This window comes from Propithecus coquereli, unplaced genomic scaffold, assembly GCF_000956105.1.
Source record: "Propithecus coquereli isolate 6110/MARCELLA unplaced genomic scaffold, Pcoq_1.0 Scaffold252, whole genome shotgun sequence".
In the NCBI taxonomy this organism is placed as follows: domain Eukaryota; kingdom Metazoa; phylum Chordata; class Mammalia; order Primates; family Indriidae; genus Propithecus; species Propithecus coquereli.
Window position 1 is genome coordinate 4,281,479 of NW_012148086.1, and position 22,171 is coordinate 4,303,649.

Below are 22,171 nucleotides of genomic sequence, written 5' to 3' on the forward strand. Positions count from 1 at the left end.
GACTGGAGCCACATCTCCTCCCGTGTCCCTCGGTGGCCCCCGAGCCCACCTGTGTCCCACACATCCTGCTGACCCTGGGGGGCACCCAGGGTGCAGGTCTGGCGGGGTGGACACCCTGACAGGCCAGGGCTCTGCACAGAGATTGTAGCCAAATCACTCAGAGAAGCTTCCAGGCCTGGGTATTCCCCGAGGGATGAAATCGGAGGATGTGGCGCTATCATTAGAACTCAGGCAGGCGGGCGGATAATTGCAGGATCCAGTTTAGCCCGATCTCTTGCAGTACAATTGTTTTCGGGTTTTTTTTATTTTGGGGTTTTTTTTTTTTTGATAAATGCTTTTATGGGTTATAAATGAACGCTGTATTTTATCTGTGGGATGTTTCTCTGGTAGGAGAAATAAATAGCTAGGCTTTTGCCAACATCTCTCTGAGCCAGCCCCCTTGGGGAGCAGGTGTATAAATGTGTACACATGTGTGCGTGTGTGTAGGATTGCCTCCAAGCTGAATGAGCCAGCCATCTTCTGGCTTAAGTATAGGCCCACACACATATGCCCTTGTCTCTGTTTGGGGTGCAGATTCTCTAGATGCCCAAGCATTTAGGAGATGGTTGAACTCATGAGCTCTCTTTCCAAGCTTCGCGCTAGAGGAGGGTGTGAGAAGCGAGTCTTTTGCCAGCATGAGAAGACAAACTCCTACTCATCCTCCAAAACCCCACTCAAGCATCACCCCTTGAGTCTCCCGCAAGCAGAATCAGGGCCTCAGGACACTCTGCTCATCTCTCTGCCCTAACAAAGGGCTCATATCACTGCTGTCACCAGCTCCTTGCAGCCTAGGGTCTGTCTCCCCAAGGAGCCTCAGGGCCTCAATCAGTGCTGGGTTTTTTGGTAAGAGAAGGAAGATGGAGAGCAGAAGGTCCGAGGAGCCTTCCCTTGATGGGTGGGGTTCCCTGGAGGTTGAGAGGGGCTTGGCCTGTGCCCACTCTCTGGCTCCTACCTTCTGTTCCACATCCCGTTTCAGAGGTTGTCCTCCAGGGGAAATTCGGCGTGAAAGGGCACCGAGGTCCTGGAGCCGGTGCGCGTGTGGTCATGCGGATGGGGCCCGACACCAATGGGGTTGAGGAGACCTAACGCCTTCTGGGGAGTCGATGGTCACCGCCCCGTCAGGCATGTTCTTGGGGTTTACTTGTCATTGGTTTCACAAGCCACGAAGGTGTGACATCTATCCTGTGACATGTATCAGTACTGCCCAGTAAAATGTTAACCACACAGATATCCCTGCGGCTGGGGGACATGGCAGTGAGGACGATCTCAGGCCTTAGGTGACCCTGAGCACCCCCAGCCCAGGCCCCTCAGAGACCCTGGACACAGCCCTGGGGCTGGGCTCGAGGCCGGCCTGGTCTTCCACCTCCACGGCCCCCACATCTGGGGAGCCCCTCCTGGTGGGCAAGCTGGGTGACTCACTGCCTGGCCCTGGCCAGGACATCGCTGTAGTGGGCCCAGCCGCTTGGGAGGACTTTTGGGACCTCCCTCACGATGGGATCCGGGGCTGGGGTCCCAGGAGTGCCAAGGGGCCCTGGGCAGGGTGGGCATCTGAGGCAGCTGCCGTGGCTGCCCGGCTGCGTTCTCGCTGCAGGCCCGCTGGAGTCTGGTCCTGCTCAGTGGCCACCGCGATGGTCTCCCGAGTCCAGGTGGGTCCCTCAGGGTCCAGAGCCCCCCAGAATGAGGCCGGCGGGCAGGTGTGGCCACTTGGGTCACTGCCTGGGGCAGGCAACAGGAGGCAGCCGGGGTCCTCCCAGGTTCCACTGGACCGTTTAGAGCCAGCACACGTTTCTTGGGGACTGAATTGGGTTAAATTTAACTTACTCAACCTTGTCCATGACAAGGGGTTGTGACATTAATTTGGCATCCAGGAATAACGTCCCTGACTTCGTAGGAAGAAAATCACAGGGTGTCCACAGAGTCGGGAGCTGGATTCTTGCCCACCGTGACGCGGCCTGTCCTGCGATGGGGCTGCTGGAGCCGGGTGGAGACGGCCGTCTCCTGCCCCTCCCCTCATGCTTAGATGTTCTTTCTTGGCCTGGTGTTTTAAAATTTGAGGGCAAATGTTCCCATAGCAGATTTTATGGAACATCCTCATCACATTGAACCAGTGGCTTGCTCACTGGAGACAGGATCAAAATCTTTTTGAAAAACACGTTTTGCCAAATTGTAAAAGTAACTCGTGATCATTGTCAACCTCGAGGGGGGAAAGTATAAAGAATAAAACGAAATTACTCACAGTTCTGCCACCCAGAGTGGAGCACTGTTAACATCTATACAACGTTGTGTCTGGGTGTTACCAGCTTTGACTTTGTGTCTTGGTTTATAGCCGCGGTCCCCAACCTTTTTGGCACCAGGGACCGGTTTCATGGAAGACAATTTTTCCACCGGAGCGTAGGGGATGCGGAGCTCAGGCGGTGATGCGAGCGATGGGGAGCGGCTGTGAATACAGATGAAGCTTCACTGGCTCGCCGCAGCTCACCTCCTGCTGTGCGGCCCAGTTCCTCAGTTTCAAGGAAGCCAATTTTGCCACAGATGGGGGGGTGGGGGGTGGGTGGAACTGAGATGCTCAGCCGGGTTCCTCGGTTCCTCACAGGCCACAGACCAGTACCTGGGGTTGGGGACCACAGGTTTGGAGTGTCACAGTGGCTCCCTGAGCACTGCCCCACAGGGGCTGCCAGGAGAGGTGGCCAAGGTGCCGTTGTGCGAGTTACAGAAAGGGGACGCGTCGGTGCCCTGCATGACTGTGGGTGGACACCTCGTGCCAGCGCTGTGTGGCCAGGTGCCCTCTCCTGGCTCCATACCGACAATTCGTCTCCCTAAATACACACTCAGGAGTAGCCACGACCTTGTGGCTGGGGCTCTGCTCTCAGAGATGTTTCCGTAATAAAACACAGCCCTGTAAATTATCCGCGTCCCAGGAAAATGGATTCACAATTGCATTTTCCTCCTGATTTTTATTTATGATTTTATTTATTTAACTATAATCAGACAATTTTCCAAAAGAAAACTATCTACCCTGGTCTGCCCACCTCACCCTCCTAGGTTCTCCCTTCCCTCAGCCTGGCCCCAGTGCTGTCCCTTATCTGGGAGAGGTCCTGTCCTGGGGGCGGATTAGCCGTCAGCGTCACTGGGAAGGTGGAGTGGAGAGACGAGTGTGGTTCTGCACTAGATTTGCTGCATCTGATACCTGCGCTGGGATTATGTAAGGGACGTCTGGTGCCTCGTGTTACTGCTCTCAGATGCTTCAGAAGAAACAAGTGCGTGCGTGCGGACGGAGAGGGGAGCTAGCACGAAGAGCTGTGTGCGAGCACGCCGTGCGGTCCTCGCGCCGCTTCTCTAAGTTTGACGAATGTTCAGAGTAGTAACTTGGAGAAAGATATTACGGAAGCAAAAAGCAGCCCCGTGAACTCACCGCCCTGCACCCTTGAAGCCCTCCTGACTCCACCTGTAGAGGGAAGGGGGTTGGGATGTTGCAGTGGCCGGTCCCCTGCTTTCCGCTAGAGCTGGGCCTCGTGTGTATGGCCCCCCCAGGTATGTCCAGTGCTGCCTGTTTTTGAGTTTCATACAGAGGGAAACACGCATGCCACACCATGTGCGTTCTGTTGTGCTTGCGTTTGATCGATCCATTCTAATATTGCCGGACACACGGGCTGCTTCCAGTCTCAGCCATCACGGATGCCGCCCTGCCTCAGCTCCCACTCGAGCGGGGAGGGTGAGGGGGGTTGGGTGTGCTTCAGAAGATGGCACAGAGCTTGCCGCGTTGGGCGTGCAGGTGGGGAGAGGGGATACCTGGGCTGCTGGCAGCATGGCAGGGCGCAGGGTCTGACTCCCTCCGTCCCACTTGGAGGTTCTGCCGGACCCCTCTGGATCCCTCCCGTGGAGTGCCAGGCTGCTGAGCCAAGGCAGGTAGGAGCCAGGAGGGCAGGGCAGGGAGGGGACGGCCTTTCCTGGAGGCTGGAGTGCCTGTCCTGGGAGGGAGGAAGAGCCAGTGGACACCATTTCCAGAGCAGTTCCTGTCAGCAGGTGTGGCTTTCCCACTCAAGAAAGACACATGCATGTTTGCAAGCATGTCCTGTGCCCCCAGACCACCACTGTCACACCTACCCCAGGGGAAGTGGCCACAGACGTGCCTCGGCCAGGCCTTCCCTCCTGCAGGTGGGTTGTGCCCCCCAAGCACAGGGATCTGTGTTAAGTAGCAGCTGCATTCTTTCCCTGCCTGGGTGCTACTGGTGTTCCCTCGGTGCAGGAGTTACCCCCTGCGGTCTTGTGCCCCTCGGCCCTGCTCACCTGTCCTGCCGGGGAGCTTGGCACTCGCAGGGTAGGGGGCTGCAGACCTGATGCCCCTCCCCAGTCACATCCCGCCCCAGGGGCAGCCATCGTCCTGAGCTCTGAAAGCCCCCTCGTCTGTGTGCAGGGTGCCCCCCCGCGTGGTTGTGCCCCAGCGACTGTCCACTCTCGCCCTTTATGTAAAGGAGGCACATTCTGGGTACTCCTTTGCCGTTGCTTTTTCTGCCGAGCACCGTTTTGGGATGTTGGGGCGGATGTGGCAGAGGCCTTCGTGTCCTTGCTGTACCGGTGTCTGTGTGTGACTATAGCCACGTGGGGTCCTGCCTTCTCCTGTCAGTGGAAATGTGGGGTTTTTCTTTGTTTGCTATTGCAGTCTCCATCAGATTTTAAAATCTTCCTGGCACCTGTTTGAAATATAAATTTCTAGCTGATAAATTGCTCAATCCTTTAGGGGCACAGGCCTCTGCTCTGGAGATGGGGCCCAAGCACCCGATGTCCCAGTGTCTCTAGGCCTCTTGTTGCCCAGCACCGGTCCTGGGCCCTGGAGGGGAGAGGAGTGGCCACGGCACTCGGCTCTGCTGCCAGCTCGCTCCTCTTGCTCAGGAGAGCCACTGCTGCTTTCAACTTTCCTCCTGCCAGCGGGCGGAGGGCACACCCTCACTCCCACCCGCTCCCATTTTGCCAACCCCACCGCTGCCTGGGAAGAACAGACTTGGCTTCAGCAGAAAGTTCCAAGTATGGAATTAGGGCAAATAAGTGAAGCATTAAATCAGTTCGCTGCTAATACGCAGCACTTTGTGTTCTTGGAATCATCTGGGGAGACTTTTAGCCCCAAGTTAGCACCACTCGCGGCCTCCCATGGGCCTCTCCACCCCAGACACCTGCTGCTTCGTCCCTGCTCAGCCCTGCCACGAAGAGCCAGGGGGTGCCACGATGGCATCCCTGGGTGGGCACGGTCACTTGCTGCTGGGTCACCTCCACTCCTCTCTTGGTTGGCAGCCCCTGCACACCTGCAAGGGCCTCTCCTGACATGGGTGACCGGCTGTTGGGGCAGGAGGTGACACATTTTCCTTTTTTGTCCCCAGATCACCAGAAGCTGGAGAGAGAGGCCCGGATCTGCCGCCTTCTGAAGCATTCCAACATCGGTGAGCGGCCCCCAGGGACGGAGGCAGGTCCCCACCCTTTCCTAGACAGCAGCCCCTTCCTGCTTCTGTATCAGACTTTCAAAGGGATGCCGAACTTCCTCTCCTTCTCCAAGGAAATGTCCCACCTGAAGCCCCTGAGGAAGCTCATTCTCTGCCACCCCCACCCCCACCCCCACCTTGAGGGCTCCGTCCTGTTTGACGGAGACTTGCAGAGCGGGGACAGCTCCCCTTGGGATCAGGGGAAGGGCTCTGGTGCCCAGCTCCACACAAGTGGACAGGCTCTCTCCCCACCCCACTCTGTCCGTGCGTCCTCATCTGTGGCATCGGTGACAATGGCTGCAGAGAAAAGTAAATGACACACTCTTTGCAGAGCCCCCCACGGAGCCAGCCCCCAGCGTGTGACTCCCCAGAACACTGAGCAGTGATTCTGGTGAGAACACACAGAGACCTAAACATTCTGTGACTTCAAAAAAGCCACAAGATGGCCTCATACAAAAGGAAAGATTAAAAAGTTTGGAAAACAAAGTCTGATCAAAGACCCTGCCACACGCAGCCTTGGTCTGAGAGCCTCTGACTGTCCCCCTTTGCTAGTCCATGGCTTCTGAAACTCCTGCCTGGGGAGGAGGGCCCACTGTCCCAGAGTCAGTTGCCCTACGGGGTCATTTGGAGCCTGGAGCCCACGGGCCTGTGGCTGGTCCAAGCCTCGCTGGCCGGGCACGTGGGGAAGGTCTCCGAGGTAGATTGGGCTGGCCCTTGTCTCTGGCACTGAGGCTGCTGGCCCTGCCAAGGAGAGGTGGGCTCCGGCACATGAGCGGCCTGGCTCTTCCTGGCAGCCCTGTCACCTGCCTGCATCTGGGTGGCAGCCCACCCGCCACACGGAGCGAGTGCCCCAGGGAGTAAAGGTCCTCTGCTTGCAGGTGGCCTCCCTGAAGCCCCAGACCGAGTCCATGTCGGGGTAATAAATGCAGCTCTGGGACCTCTGGGGACTGCAGACTGTGCCGACCCCTGGAAGTTGGCTCGGATCTCCCAGGGTCACTCGGCCCTCCTGCCCACCCGCCCTCCATGGCTCCAGGCTGATGCCTGCTGTGCAGCCCCTGTGGAGCACGCGTGTGCATGTGCATACCTGTGTGCGTGTGTCCAGCTACCTGTCCTTCTCCAACACTGGTCTCTGGGGACTTCTGAGGAGTCCAGGAGCTCAGGCCTTGCGCATGTCACAGGGCAGCCAGGAGATGCCTTGGGGCGGCGGCCGCTCTCTGCTGACTCTGGCCCCAGAGGCACCTGAGGAGCTTGCCAGGTGGATTCCACTCTCCAAAGCTCTGAATCACTTGTGCCAGGATGGGGCCCAGGAATCTGTGTTCAAAAGGGATATCCAGGGGCTGTGAGGTGCAGCCAGTTCAGGAGCCTGGGCTCTCCACATACTCGCCTGGGCCTGGCTCAGGGAGTTGGCAAATCCTCACTGGCATAGGGGCTAGAACACCCTCCCTCTCCTGGTGCTCCACTGACAAGCTGGGCAGATGCGCACCCAAGGGTCAGATGCTCCCTTCTCGGACCCAGCAGGTTCCCGGCATGGAAAACAGGAGCCCCAGCTCTGGGCCCCAGGGCCAGGCTGCAGCCCCGGCCGGGCTGTTAGGGTCCTGGGCCCTTGAGCCTCTGCCCAGCAGGGGTGCAGCCCCAGAGAAAGGGTGGCTTCAGCAGAGGGGAGCCCTGACACAGAGCCAGGAAGAGGGGAGGGGCCGTGTCCCTGAGGCCCTCCCGTGAGGTGGTCGAGCGCTGTAGGTTCACCCCCCTCCGCCCGGCAAGATTTGCCACCGTCCACCTAACCCAGGGCTTCCAGACTGCGCTCTTGAGGTATGACCCAGGACTTTATTTATTTGCCACCTCTGCGCTCTGCTCACAGTGTTAACTTGCTTACTGCTTTTATTTAAATAGATTTTCTGCCAATTCACTTTTTTACTTAGCCCTGTCTGTGAAATCACGGGTCTGATGTGCTAGTTAGGGTTTCTTCTAAACCAGTAAAAAGTGCATGTAAGTATGTAACTATTTATAAAATGTTAAAAAATGTTTGATAAAAAGGTGTCCATGTGCATCCTGCCTCAACTCCCCACACTGACCCCGGGTGTCGAGGAGGTGGGACCCACCCCAGCGTGCCTGAGAGCCCGTCTGCTTCTGCCCGAACCCCACCTTGCCGCCCGCATGGGGTGGCGGGTGCCTGAGGACAGGAGCAGCCCCCTCCAAGAGGATGGCCCTGCAGCACCCCAGTAGCAGTGCGGTGGCTTCGTGGGTAACCAGGGCCTCCTTGGCGCTGCCTGTGGGAGCTCCGCGGGGCGCCTCTCTCCATGGCTTGGGGCCTTCTCTGCTCCAAGTGGGTGATTTTCATGCAGCAGGTCCCAGGTGGGGCAGCTCAGAGGAGCCACCCTGCTGGACCCCCACTAGAAAAGGGGTCGAGAGGGTGAGCTTTAGTTTAACTGCAGTGATTTTATGGAGGGTCCTGGAAGGAGGTTGTTGGTCAGCTCTGGGGTCCTGCTGTATCTTAGGGGATCCAGAGGGAACAGGAGTCCAGTGAGCCAAGTGGGAGGGTGCCCTTCCTCTTGGGACAGAAGTCGGCCGGAGGGTGCCGTGTGGGAAGGGGGGACATTGGTCACAGGGAGTGCTTTAGCTGGTGGGGGCTCTGCTTGGCCAAGGTCAGTGTCGGCCTGTGGACAGCCAGTGGGTGAGAGCTGACAGAGGACGTGGGTCTTGGGAGACCTGGCTGTTTGAGGAGGGGCTGGTGAGGGCAGAGGGGAGAAGTCTGGGCTGCTGGGCCTGGGGCAGAGAAACAGAGCGGGTCTCTCTGTTCTGAGCTTGGGAAAGCATCCCAGGTGCCTAAAGTGAGCCCCAGACCCTGGAGCTGAGCTTCGGTCACCTGGGATTCCTCACACTCGGAGGATGGTGACAATGACAGTAACAGAGCTGTGGCTTACTGAGCACTCACTGTGCCTTGGAGCCTCACTCAGGTTACATAATCAATCTTCACAACCCCTTGAGTAGGTGCTATTTATCCATTTCACAGAGGGGCAGACTTAGGCTTAGGTGGGCTGAGTTACCGGCCTGAGGTCACACAGCAGGAACAAGTAGCGGGATGGGGCTGGCACTACGATTTCTGGCTCCGTGGAGGGTGTTTTGTCTGAGGGGTGGGTGCTGAGAAGGGCGTTGATCTGGGGCTGCTGCAACGCAGGGATCCTCGAGGCGAGGCCCGGGCCCCAGGGGCCATGCTGGGGTTCCTGGGCAGAAGGACACAATGGGGCCGGGCCCCTGGGAGAGGCAGAGCCAGAGGAGGAAAGGCACTGGCAGCCGCTCAGAAACTAGGACAGCGCTGGCTGGCGGGTGGCCGGAAGGGGCTGCAGCTGAGTAGGGGTTTGCGCCTGCGGCCCAGGGGCTGCGGACCGGGAGGAGGAGGCTGCTCTTCACCCTGCCAGCGCCTGTGGCCCAATCTGGAGTGCTAGGGGACAGTGAGGCCTCGTCGTCCTGTCTTCCCAGGACCCAAGTAGCAAGGGCTGAGGCCAGTGCCACGCAGACTGGCCCTGAGTCCTCACCTTGCTCTGCCTTCTGTGAGCTTTGTGACCTTAACCTTAACTTCTCTGTGCTTCAGCTTCCTCATCCGTAACTTCTTGGGGTGGGGGCTGCTTGAGAAGGTTGAATTAACACACGCAGAGTGCTTACAGCAGCCCTGGTGGGCAGGGAGGGAGTGCTCCGCGCGGCAGGCTGTCACTGTCCTCGTCGTTCTAGCAGCGGGCAGAGTCAGCACGTGGGAGAGCAGTGTCCAAAATGAGTCATTCCTAGAAAATATCTGCTGCTCAGTGCAGGGCACGTCTCCAGCTCAAGGAAAAACAGGCCTTGGGTTTGTGTGCTTCGTGCGGAAATCACTCACTGTCCCTGCGAGCCTTCCTCGTACGTGCGCATGTTTGTTCATTCATCACATCCTGCTGGGCTCCTGCCCGGCACCAGGCAGAGCTGCGGGGTGAGGGCGTGGCGCACACAGACCGTCGCAGGCAGCTGTGCACACGGTGGCTGTCAGGAGGGGAGAGGGACATCGCTCCATCCTGCTGACCGTGCACATTCTGGAACCTAAACTCAGGGCCTGAACCTTTGGATGACACCTTGTCGGGCAGCCTTCCTCCGGGCGGGGGCCCTGCCTGTCCGCCTGTGCCGACAGCGTGCAAAAGAGACTGGGAGCCTGAGGGCCCAGGGCAGCCCGCGAAGGCCCCGGGGAAACGATGGGTGCGTTTTTATCCCAGCTTCTGTCCCACGAGAAGCTTCTCAGTGGCCCTTTCTGGGGACCGGTTGTGTGATCCCCTCCTGCTGCTTTCCTCGGTGCTTGGGAGCAGCTGAGGCCCAGGCGAGGACCATGAGGGCAGAAGGAAACATGAGACCAGACCGGTGGCTGAGGCCGAGGGAAGGCAGGGCACTGCCAGAGGCCCATAGATGCCCCCTAGTGGCCGGCCAGCCTGCAGGGCCCTCAGCCCTGCCCTCTAGCCCACCCAAGGGCCTCCGCACCCTGTCCTGAGGGAGACCCAGACCCCGGGGCTTGCGCAGCTGGCCGTGCCTGCACAGATGCAGAGGCGGGCAGTGGGGTGTGTCCTGGGCGACTGCCAGCCCCTTACAGCTTCTCTGTCCCCGCAGTGCGTCTCCACGACAGCATCTCGGAGGAGGGCTTCCACTACCTGGTCTTCGATCTGTAAGTTCCAGAGCTGGAGCCTCTTGCCCTCACCCGCTCCCAGCATTGGCCGGGGTGGGTCCCCTAGCCCCAGGGGACAGCTCTGAGCTCTGGGGTGGGCCACTCCCTCAAGTGTACCTCTGCTGCTGAGGGTCACTTGCTCCAAGCCACCCACCCAGCCTCCCTCGCCTCTCCTTGCTTTGCCCCAGGTTTGTTGGGCCCTGTGGAGGCTGGACCGCCATCCTGGGTCCTCCTGCACCAGAACAAGCGTGCTGGAGGCCGTGGGGGATGGGGGGAGAGGGAGACCTCAGAAGAACAGTCAGCGGCTTCATTCACCTTCTTTCCCTTGGTGCCATCATCACGCCTGGACTGGGGCACCGCTGGCTGGTGTGAGCATGTGTGTATGAATGTGAGTGTGAGCATGTGTGTGCACATGCAGGTGTGAGAGCATGTGAAAGTGAGAATGCATATATAGGTGGGTGTGCATGTGTGTGTGCCTTGCATGAATGTGAGCATGTGCAGGTGTGTACATGTGGGTGAGTTTGCACAAGTGTGTGCATGCATGATTGTATGTGCATATGTTTGCATGAATGTGTCCATGTGTGTGCATGCATGTTTGTGTGTGTGCACGCATGAGTGTGTTTGCGTGTGTGCGTGAGTGTGCGTGTGTGTGTGCGCTCATGAGTGCGTGTGTGCATGTGCAGTAGCAGAGCGAGAAGGCGTCTGGGGCTGCTGCCGCCTCTCACTTCCTGCCGGATTTAGAAGCGGTGATCTCATCTCCCTCACTCTTGACAGCTCCCGATAAGCAGCACTATATTTAGCTGTCAGTGAGTCAGTGCAGCTCTGGGACCCTGGGCTGGAAAGGGGCCTATAGGCCTTGGCCTGTCGTTGCAGCCTCTAGGCGGCCACACAGCCAGGAAAGCCCAACTGTGGTGCTATTGCCATGGTTACCACTGTGCCCTCCCTGCGGCTGCTGTGAGTGTGCGGGCCAGGCCAAGACAGGACGCAGCCCTCTCAGCTCCTCCTCCCTCAAATGACAGGTGACTGGGCCATGGGGCATGTAGGACTGAGGCGGCCTACATCCATGTGGGGTCCTCTGGTCAAGAAAGTCTGGGACTGTCCCTGCAGGGGCTTGGCCACCACTCAGGTTGCACTGTGTGTCCCACAAGACACCACCTTCAGTTGCCAGCCAGGTGACTGGGACTGACCTGGGACACAGCCACCGCTGCTCAGCCAAGACTGTGCCCTAGAATATCTGTCGCATGGCGCTGGGGAGCTGTCAGGCTCACTCCTGCCCCTGTGTGCCCCAGACCCACTTCCACCAGCCTATTTTCCTAGAAAAACAGAGAGACCACTGGGCCAGGGGTGGCCCTCTCCGGGGCCCCTGGTAGCCAACAGGTGGTTGTGTGTATTTCCATAGCTTAGAAAGGGAGAGAGAATGGTGTGTGTGCACACAGGTGTGCATGGATGTGTTCACGTATGATAGACTGTTGTGTCTCCTGGCTGGCCAACCACATGCCAGGCAGGTGTGGGGAGAAGCTCTGAGGCGGGCTGGGAAGAGGAAGTTGGCCTGTGAGTCTGGAAGGCCCTGCATGCCCTCCTCCCAAACCTCTATGGCCCCACACTGTGAGCAGCCTCCAGGGCAGCAGAGGGAGGGGCAACAGTTTCTAGGGTGGGCTGGCATCACCTTCAGGAGGCCCTGAGGCCCCACGGCAGTTTGGGGCTCTGTGGATTCTGGGGGGTTGTCCCCATTCCTCATGCCTGGAAATGTCACAGGGCTTGAGGACTGGGCCTGGGCATAGAGGGTCTCACACACACCTACACGCCCAGAGGAAGGCAGCTCCCATGTGGGCTGTGGCTGCAGCCTAGAATCGGCCACGTGTCCCCCATGGCCTAAGGAAAGGGGAGCATGGGGGACAGATGCGGAGCCTCCAAGACCACACCCTTTCTGGGCCAGTATTGAAGCTCCCAAACCCCTACAGCAACCTGCACAGGAGGAGGCACAAACTCCCTGCCCCAGAGCTCTCGCCCGTGAGGCGGTCCTGGCCAGGGAGTCCCAGGTGCCCATCAGCCTGAACTGCAGCTTCCTGAGCACATAGTGCACCCGACGGGCCCCGGCGCCAGCCGCACGAGGCACTCCTCAGAGGGCTTCTGCGGGCTGCAGCCCAGACTCAAGACCTGGAGGCCTTTTGCCACTATTTTGTGCTTGAATTGAGGATCTATAGTACTTGATCTGTGCGCCATGTGTGCTGAGACCTAAATAGTTATTCATGCAGCGCTGGGGCATGCCAGCCCCTGGCCTGGGCTACACCTGGGATTTGATCCTCCTGCTCCATGCATGTAGATGCACATAAACACATGTATACACATGCACACACACATATGCGTGCACACAAACTGGTATACATGTACACAAGGGCACACATAGGCACTGCATGTGTAAACACATGTACTTGCATGCACACACGTACACAGCACACACGCACACAAACCAATATGCATGAACACTGGTGCACGTATATGCACACATATACATGTACATAAATGTACATACAACCATACATGTATGCATGAGCACAAAGGCACATATGCATACATGTGTGTATGTACAAACCAGTATACATAAGTACACACATAGGCACACACATATGTGCACAGGAACAGACCAGTATGCATGTACACGTGTGCACATATGCACACACCCTCACACAGGCCAGGCCAGATGCCCCTAGGAAGGCCCCACCTAGACATCCTTTTGTTTCCTTGTGGTCAGTGGTTACAGGCGATGGCCGACAGGAAGTGAGAGGAGAGAGCTACAGAGGAGGGAGGGAAGCTGAGCCGGAACTCCGCGGTTGACTGCGGGGTGCGTGCTGAGGGACACAGAACAGCACCAGCAGTTGGGTAACAAAGGCAGAGCCCCTGTCCCCAGCCCCCATCCCAGGACAGGAAAAGGGGTGAGGAGAGGGAACCCCCAGTCCTTTCATGTCCTGTCGTGTGTCAGGAACTGGGTGGCTCTCCGTGCATTCCATCCTCATGTCACCGTAAGGGTCGGGAGTTAGTGGAACCATCGGGGCATGCGTTCAGCCTGGAGCAGGCCACGCTAACACTCCACACTTGCCCGCTTTTATTTTTCTCCAACGCTGAGTGAACACCCACCCATGCCAGGGTCTATCCTGACTGTGGGGCCTTATGGCCACTTACCGGGTGGGGACACAGGGCAGGAGGGTGTGTGAACAGAGACCTCTCCTCTGCCTGTCATCTCTACTCTCCTCCTGGAGATGGCACTTTGAGCACCTCAAGGCCTCGGCCCACCGCGGAAGCTAGATCCGGGCACCGTATCTTCTGGCCCCTCTGCTTCTACTCAAGGGCTGCAACTCTGGCCCTGGGAGCAGGTTGAGGAAGGGAGACCGGATCTTCTCAGACTTGGAGCTCGAGTCACCAGGCCTGGGTATAACACTGCACAGCTCTGGCTAAAGCTACCTGCTGCCCACTCTGGGCAAGTCACCTGAATCTTCGAAACCAGTTTTCTCATCCATAAACAGAGTAAATGGGCGCCAGTGTCATGGAATAGTTGTGAGGACTGAAATGTTAAGTGTCGTTATATATGAGTAAGCACTTGGTAAGCTGTCAGTCCTAAGTGATGATGGTGATAGAGTGGAGGTGGTGATGGTGGTGATGGTGTGATGGCGGTGACGGTGACAGTGATGGTGATGGAGGTGATAGTGGTGACAGTGATGGTGATGATGGTGGTGGCGATGGTGGTGGTGATGGTGCTGATGGTGCTGACGGTGATGATGGTGGTGATGGCGGTGGCAATAGTGATGAAGGAGACAGGGTGACAGGGATCCCCAGAATCTGTGACCCCTGCTGCTTTTCCCATAGGGTTACTGGTGGAGAGCTCTTTGAAGACATTGTGGCGAGAGAGTACTACAGCGAGGCTGATGCCAGGTGGGTGTGGAGCCCTCCCCCCGTCCTGCCCCCACTTCCCTTATGCCTTTGCCTGTCCCTCCTTCAGCCCCACTCCTGCCCCTTCCAACCCACATCTGTTCCTGTGCAGCAGTGTCCCCTCCCCAGCTGAGTGGGGTATTGGTCTGCCCACCGGCCAACAGCCCCACCTGGCCCTATTGGGAGCTCTCTGAATGAGTGGAAGGAACAGGGGCAGCCCGTGTGTTCTTGGCTCCCACTGGCAGAGTGGCCCCGACCTGCACCATTTTCCCTAGGGTTAGAACTGGCACAGAGCGGGTGGCTGCTGGGGAGGAGCAGCAGACGTGTGTGGTCGCAGGCTGCCCTCCTCTTGATGTCTCGGTCCATGGCCCCTGAGGGACACCCCTTGGCTAACCTTCCCCATGGAGATGAGCAGTTCCCAAATGCCCTTCCCCTTCCATGGTGTCCTCACCAAGCTTGAGTATAAAGTGAAGGGAAGTGGGTAGCCTGCTGGTGGCAGCTGGCTGGGAAAGGTGCCACTCATTCTCCTTCCAGGGCCCGCCTCCTTGCTGACCCACACCCCAGGCACTGGGCATGGGAGACCCGAAACCCCACACAGGGCCGAAAAGCCACCTCTCCTTTGTGCCCAAGGCCCCATTCGCAGGGCTTGGCCTCGGGCCTGTGGGCCCCCCAGTGTGGGGGCGGGTTGGGGGGACTTGGATTCTATCCAGGCGGGGCTTCCCTTGGACCTCAGGGAAGCCCTTCCCGTGGGGCCAGCCTCACCAGGGGATGAAGAGGGACAATGGTCTCAGAGATGGTTGTTTGTGGCATAGTTGCTGGGGGCCAGATTGAGGGATGGCAGATGTTAGCTGTGGAGGTGACAGGGCCCCTGTCCCTGGAAGGATAGGTCACTGCTGGCCTACTGTGGCCCAGGCCAGATAACACCTGACCCATGACAGGGACGTCACTCATAACAGTGCATCTCACCTCAGGGACAGCTGAGGGCGTCACTCTGCCCACCCGCTGGGCTATGCCCACACTGTGCCCCAGAGAGGTGCATTTAAAAAAGAAAAAAGGCCAATAGTGGCCCTTCTAGGAAGTGGAGTTATGGATGATTTTATACTTTTTATCTTCTTTGTCTATTTTAAAAACTCTTCTTTAATGAGTATGGATTATTTTCTAATCAAGAAAAATGAATATTATTTTTTAAAAATAGCTTGATGTGACTAGCTTCTGCACCAGCCGGCAACTTTGCCCACCGCAGCAGGCCACATCCCAATCTGGGCAGCCATGTGCAGCCCCAGTGCCATGGCCTCCCAGGGGCTGGTGGGGACAGACACAAGGCTGGAACCCTCCTTTTGGCCCCAAATCCCCAATGCGCTCAGGGGTACTGGATTCTTTTCTTAGGCTCCTGGGTTTTGCAAACAGCCTGGAAGTGGCCCGTCCCCTTGGAGTTGAGGGAGACTAGGTTTTTCTTTATAGTCCACTTACAAGAAAAGTGGCGAGTGGAATGGAGCCACCTCCTCCTGCCCTGTAATGCTGGAGCGGGTGTCAGCACAGGGCATGTTGGTGGGGGCCTGCTGGGCAGGTAGACAGGAGCGTCCCTGATGCCCATCCAGTCACCTGCAGGGCAGGTGGGGCCCTGGGGTGGGCCGAGTTCCCTGAGGTGCCGAAAGAGGCAAGGGTGGGGCACGTGGCTGCCCAGAGCCCCCCAGCCACAGATGGGACCCCACAGCCTAGGGTCCACCTGGACTGAACCCCCCAGGGTACCACCCCAGGGTCTGGCATGCCCCTGCCCCTCCCATGACCCACACCCACACCTGCCTGTGCCCCAGCCATCGTTCCCCACCCCCGCTGCCCCCTGCCTTGCCCTGGCCCCCAGTGACCTGCCCTCTCTGATGCTCCCTTCACCTCCTTGTCAATGTCCTCCAACCTTGGAGCCCCCTCTGCTCCTGGGGATCCCTCCTGGCACCCTGGGGGATTTAGGGGTCCCTGTGCTCATCAGGTATTAGGAAGGAGATGCACAGGGGACCCACTCCACCTGTTGTTCCCCAATCTAGGGGGCTGCTTGTGAGTCAGCCACCTCCGAATGCCACGCCCCCACCCCTAGGCAGAGGCTGGAGGAGGCGGCTCCGGCCACAGGTGGCAGGGTCTTGTGTGGCGTCCTCATCACACCAGCTAGCTTCCCTCCCAGAGCGTCAGCCACTCTGTCCAGTCCACAGGCGCCGCCTCCACTTCTCACTCGCTGCCCCTCCTACCCAGCCTGCGTCCCCGATGGACATGGACGCAGCCCCCCATGCCTGGCCTAGCAGCAGGGGTCCTACCCGTCTGGCCATGGGGACCCCTGCTAGGACTGGAGTAGCCTCAGGGTGGGCTCAGGAAGGAAGAAGATCAGGAGATCGTGAGCTGTTCAGGTCCTGGGAACCTTCGCCAGAGCAAACTGTAGAGTGCCGGGAGGGAAGGGCCCTCTGCTCCACCAGGCAGCTCCCTGCTCACGCTGATGGCAAGTGTCCCCACCTCCTGCCCAGGGCACTTCCGATGTGGCAGGCACCCCTGGGTGTTTGGGGTCCCTGGGAACTGGCCCAGACGATATGGGGGCTCTGGGCCGGGGTTTCTCCCTGTCCCACCTACAAACCCCTAGTTTTCTCTTACGCACTCTGCTGTCTCTCTTAGGGCTTCGGGCCTCAAATGGAGGGTGCTCAGTAGCAGACTGTGAGGTGGGGACAAACAGCCCGAGTCCCATGGAGGGGGTCAGGATCCAGGCGGTGATGCGGCAGAGGCTGGGCCACGGAGGGGCCGGCCGTGGGTGGGAGGGGAGAGTCCTCCTGGGCAGGCCAGCTGATGGGGCCAGCTCCAGCCCCACCCAGGGTATCCTGCACCCACGGGGCCCAGGCCTCAGCGGGCTCACACAGTCTCAGGCTTCCTCTTTTTCTTGGTGAGCCTGTTCCCTGCCCCGGGAGACAGCACTGCCGGGATGGGAAGCCTGGTGGCCTGAGGTGGTGTGATCTTTGTGGCTGTGCTTCTGCCTCCAGGCAGTACAGCCTAACGGAGTCTGGTGTGGAGGCCCCAGGGAGCTGTACCCCACAGGCACGGCGGCAAACTCGCAGCAGGAGAGTGGCAAGGAAGGGGAGCTCGGCTTACCCCGGTAGAGCCCAGGGCTGAACAGAGCCAGGGTGTGCCGAGACAGGAGTGGGCCGAGCCCCTGGGCAGAGCAGGTGGGGGGGGGCTTTCCTGGTGAGACAGATCTGGCCTGGGGCGGGGGGTCATGAACAGACCCCCAGCTGCCTGCCCAGGGCCTAGAGTTGCTGACCAAGGGGCACCCGGTGGATTTCTGGGTGAGTTGCATCTCAGGAACAAGAGGAAACAAGACAGGAAGTACTTTGCTGAACTTTCTAACCAACAAGCCTGGGAATTCCTCCTTGGAGGAAGCAGGACCTTTACCTTGGAGTTTATGGGGAAACCGAGGAGTGTCCGTGTCTTTTTCAAATCAGGGGAAGCAGAGTTCAAAACATTTAGAACCTGTTCTTTAGAAACCTTAAAAAGCAGTATGGCTTATGAGAAATGCCCAAAGGGACCCTGTGAGGTGCTCACTGTCCCCAGGGGGAGGACGTCAGAGCCCGAACTGAGAATAACGTCCAGAATGCTGCTTGGGAACAATGCTGACCACAGAAAAGACTCCCTAGACTATTCAGAACCTGAACAAAGGCCCCTAGACGGGTGGGCCCTGCCTGGAGAAGGCGGTACGATGTTGACAGGTGGGGCAGGCGGGACTGCATGTCCAGCGAGTGGGCCTCGAGTCCGCCCAGGGCTGTGGTCTCAGACTGGAGACCAGGAGAAGAGCAATGTGAGGAGAGGTCCCCAGAGGGCGGGGGCCTGCTCTCGGGCCAGGTGGGTGTCCCATGCCACCTGCAGGCAGCATCGTCAGCTCAGCCTGGTGTAGCCCCAGCACAGGGCTCTCTTGGGGAATCCTGGCTTGTTCATGGTCACGTATGTGCAGCACCTGGAACCTTCATGACAGTGGACAAGGCACGGGGAGGGCCTTGATTTCAGTAACATGTGCCAAGTCCCTGTGACACCCTCGTGGACACCATGGAGAGGTGTAGACCAGACGCTGGCTCAGCAATCGCCATGTCTCTGGCGTTAGTTTGGGGCCCTGCACCACCAGCAGGGGACGCCAAGGAGGCCTGGGCACCCTGGCCGTGGAGGCGGGGAGACACGTGGCTGGGGAGGGGGTAGGAAGCAGGCATGACCGGAGCTGCAGCCAGGACCCGCCACACTCTCAGTAAGTCTGCGGCTGGAGAATTGCAACAAGGAAGGCGCCAACTCCGCCCTCAGCAGTGGATCATGGGTGTGCATGGCCGAGCCCCTGTTGGTGGTGTCCAGGGAGGGGGCACTTCCTGATGACTTCTGGCTCCACACAGATCTCTTCCAAGGGGAGAGCGCCTGAGGGCAGAGGAAAGGCCAGCCTGCAGGGCTGTCGCAGACCACAAGGAAGGGCTGGAGAAAAGGGTGCCATGGCTGGGGCAGGAGGAACCCAAGATCTATGCTCCCTCCCCTGTCAAACTGGGCGCAGAGTGACCACAGGATCTGGCTGTCCATGTTGCATAACAGTGCATGAAGGGGCTGGTTGGCCCCTGGGAGGGTCACACTGAGCCCCCCTGCGCTCTGCAGGGTCCAGGGAGGACATCTGACCACATAGCCTCAGCCCCCCAGCCCTGGCTTCCTGTCCTGGGCAGACTGCGGGAGGCGGAGTCCACCCACCTGAGTGAGGCCCCTCGGCCTGCTGTGGTCAGTCACAGGCCTTGCTGTGGCCACAGATGGCCGGCCGGCGTGCGGGGGCTGAGTGCCATTCAAAGTAGCAGGGGCTGGGCTCCTCGGGGACACGGACAAGGGACTGCTCCAGGCAGCTGAGAGGTGCATGGGCAGTGGATGCTCCTCACAGTGGCTCTCCATAGGCTGGCTGCAGGGACACAGCCCCCAACCTGAGTGGCAGGGGCAGGATGGGAGGCCAGGAGACCCCAGAGCACGGGGGTGGCTATGGGATTGTGGTTCCTGCCCTTGGTGACATTGAAGGGGGCCACCAAGGGGCTCTCTCCTACAGGTTTGGGCCTGGCTCCTTTGGAACCCCACAGACCTCAGGAGTCCATCGTCTCCGTAGGATTCTCTGAGGGCTGGGTGTCCTTAGGGAGGAAACTCAGGTTCACTTTTTAATGCAGTGGCCGCCACTGTCCATATGTGGCCAGGAGGAGTGGGAGCTGTGTGAGGAAGGGGGCTGGACTCCCATTCCCTCCCGGAGTTTGCCATCAGAAAAACAAAGCCCACTTGTCTTGCTGACCTTGGTCACCCCACTGTACCCCCTCCAGGATCTGGCTAGGACAGGGGGTTCTGAGGGGGTCTGCCTGTCCCTCCCTTCCCCCTGCCTGAGGGCTCATGACGGAGACTCTAGCAGGTGGGCTCCAGGCAGCCTGTGGCAAATGCCTCCAGCCCAGCAGGGTAGGCTTTATGGTAGCTGCTGTCACCCTGCGGCATGGAGGTGTCCCCTTGGGTGGGGGGGCATCTGGGAGGAGGCAGGCTCCAACCACAGGGTCTCAGTGTGCAGAGACTGGGTGACCCTGTATCTACTGTGTTCCAGCACAGGTGTCAGGGAGGTGGCCTGGGGGCAGCTTGGGCCTCTCCCAGCCAGTTATGTCCTGGAAGGGCCCCAGGACTTCTGCTCATAGCCCTCCTTGGCTACGGAATGGTTGAAAGGGAAGCTCCCTGTGCTCAGGGCTGCCCCCATGCCAGGAGAGCTGGCTGTGCACACAGGGCCTCTGCCCAGCCCCTCAGGCCCCTGGGAGCAGAGCTAGACCCCTCCACACCTCCCCTTCCCCCCCTCACCCCCCCGCCCCACCGTGCTGCTAGAACTGAGCCACCCACCATGGCGGCCACTAGCCATCTAAGGCATGGAAGCTTAGATTCACATCTGTTAAACATGACTAAATAACACGTGAATGAGTGCATCATTGCTGCTCCAGAGTGAAGCAGGGGCCACGTACCAGGACACGCCCCGCCCCCGCCCCCAGCCTTCCTTGGCCCTTCCCTGCCTTGGTTTCCTCCCTTTTGCCTGCCCCTTGCAGGGTACAGGCCCAGCCTGGCCTCCTGAGGGCGTCCAGCTGAGCATCTGCCTTGGCCAACATGAGCCTGGGGACGGGGTGTTTCCTCTGAAAGTCCCTCCTGGGGGCCTGGCCTGAGCAGAGGCGGGCCCAGAGGGGAAGGCAGAACCAGGGCCAGGCTTGCTGGCCTTGCGGGTGAGGAAGGATCCCCATAGGCCCCTCCTGGCCAGCATCTCCTCTCCCCTTGACCCCCTACATCGCCCAGTCGCCCAGGCTGGGGACCACACCCAGTACCAGACAGCACTCCAGCCCCTGCCCCCAGCACCTCCTCTTGCTGCTCCCTCCCCAGCCCCACCCCAGCCACTTGCACTAACCTGCCTGCTGTTTGCTGCAGTCACTGCATCCAGCAGATCCTGGAGGCCGTTCTCCATTGTCACCAAATGGGGGTTGTCCACAGAGACCTCAAGGTGAGTCCCCAGCCCATTTGTGCCAGATGTCTATTGTCCATACCTGCATGTAGTGTATAAGGAGGTGTGAGGGGCTGGGCAGTGCAGAGCACCACTGGGGAGGTGTGGGGGGTGTGTGCACGTGTGCGTATACATGCGTGCATGCACACAGTGTGTGTATGTGCACATGTGTGTACATGAATGTGGAGACACATGCGTGTGGAGACGTGCATGGAGGCGTGTGTGTGTGTGTTTGCATGGAGGTATTGTGTGAGTGTTGGGACGTGTGCATACATGCTTATGAGTGTGCGTACGCGTTCATGTGTGGGAATGCATGCATGTGCATACATGGAGGGGCATGTGTGCATGTCTTCATGAGTGGTCATTTGTATGTGTAAGTGGGTGCACCTGTGCGTGCACACATGTGTACATGTGGGTGCACACATGTGTGCATATGTGTGTGGGCCTGTGTGTGTATGGGTGTGTGCTGTGTGTGCACGTGTGTGTTGCACATATGTGCGTGTAGACATGTGCATGCATGTGCACATGTGGGGGTGTCTGCACACGTCTCTCCCAAAGCCTCCAGGCCTCCAGGGCTGGGAGGGGCAGTCTTCAGAAATCAGTTTATTAGCAAATGTCCACTCAGGGTCTCATTTTCTGGGCTCTCTCCATGACATGGCCCTGGCAGGTGGGGACACATGGGGAACAGAGGGCTGATGCCGCTGGGAATAGGGTGGTGAGAGCAGGCCTTGCCTGGCTCTGCCAGGTCCTCCCAGCCCTTTCTCTACATCTCTGCTGCCCACAGCTCAGCTCTGGGCAAAGCAGCTCCAGGCTCTATTCAAAAGGTTTGTCACCCCCAGGACACAAGGTGACCAGAGCCTCTCAGAAGCTTCCCTTCCTGTCTACTCCCTTCCTCCCTCCCTTCCACCCTCCTCCTCCTGCCCCACCGTCTCCAAGGCTTGGTTCAGCTGTTGCTCCTCTCTGGCCAGGCAGGCAGTGCGTCCCCTGGGCCTGTTGCCCTGATGGCATTTAAGACCAACCTTCCCATGGATGTTTGTGCTGCATGCAGGGGGGTCACGCCCTTCCTTGGGCCATCGATGAGGGGGGCTGATCTTTGCAGCTGCTCTGGGGAGGGTGTCACACCAAGAGCACACCCAAAACCCTCCCCTGTGCCTTTCACGTGCCCGCCCCTGCCTGCCCTGCTCCCTCAGGTGTGCACGTCCGAGTGGGTCCTGCCTCTGTCTTATCTGACCGGCCCGCTCGGGCTGCTGGGGGGAGGTGGCTGCAGGTGCTCCTGTCGGGACTCAGTGGTTCTCCTGCGAGGGAACATGGGCACTTTGTCCCCAGACCCACAGTTGACCTAGTTAGTTACCTTTGAGGCCAAGGCATAGGAGTGGAGGTCAGTGCTCCCCTCCCGTTCTGGAGACAGAATTCTTGCTGTGGCCTCCCTCCTCCTGTTGAGGGGGACAGAATATCCCTCCTCTCTTGGATAGAAATCCACCAGGTGGATTGAGACAAGCCGGGAGGGGTACCATGGCGGATTCA

At 59.0% G+C, this 22,171-nt stretch overlaps 1 protein-coding gene across 10 annotated transcripts in view; it reads left to right on the forward strand.

Moving 5' to 3' along the window:
- CAMK2B (calcium/calmodulin-dependent protein kinase II beta) overlaps positions 1-22,171 on the forward strand; it is a 101,995-nt gene that overhangs the window by 53,980 nt on the left and 25,844 nt on the right. For all 10 annotated transcript variants that reach the window (XM_012646957.1, XM_012646961.1, XM_012646956.1 and 7 more), the window contains exons 3-6: positions 5,412-5,471; positions 10,131-10,185; positions 14,047-14,112; positions 20,575-20,647. In XM_012646957.1, the coding sequence (XP_012502411.1) occupies positions 5,412-5,471; positions 10,131-10,185; positions 14,047-14,112; positions 20,575-20,647 (254 nt within the window). The remainder of the gene's footprint in view (positions 1-5,411; positions 5,472-10,130; positions 10,186-14,046; positions 14,113-20,574; positions 20,648-22,171) is intronic.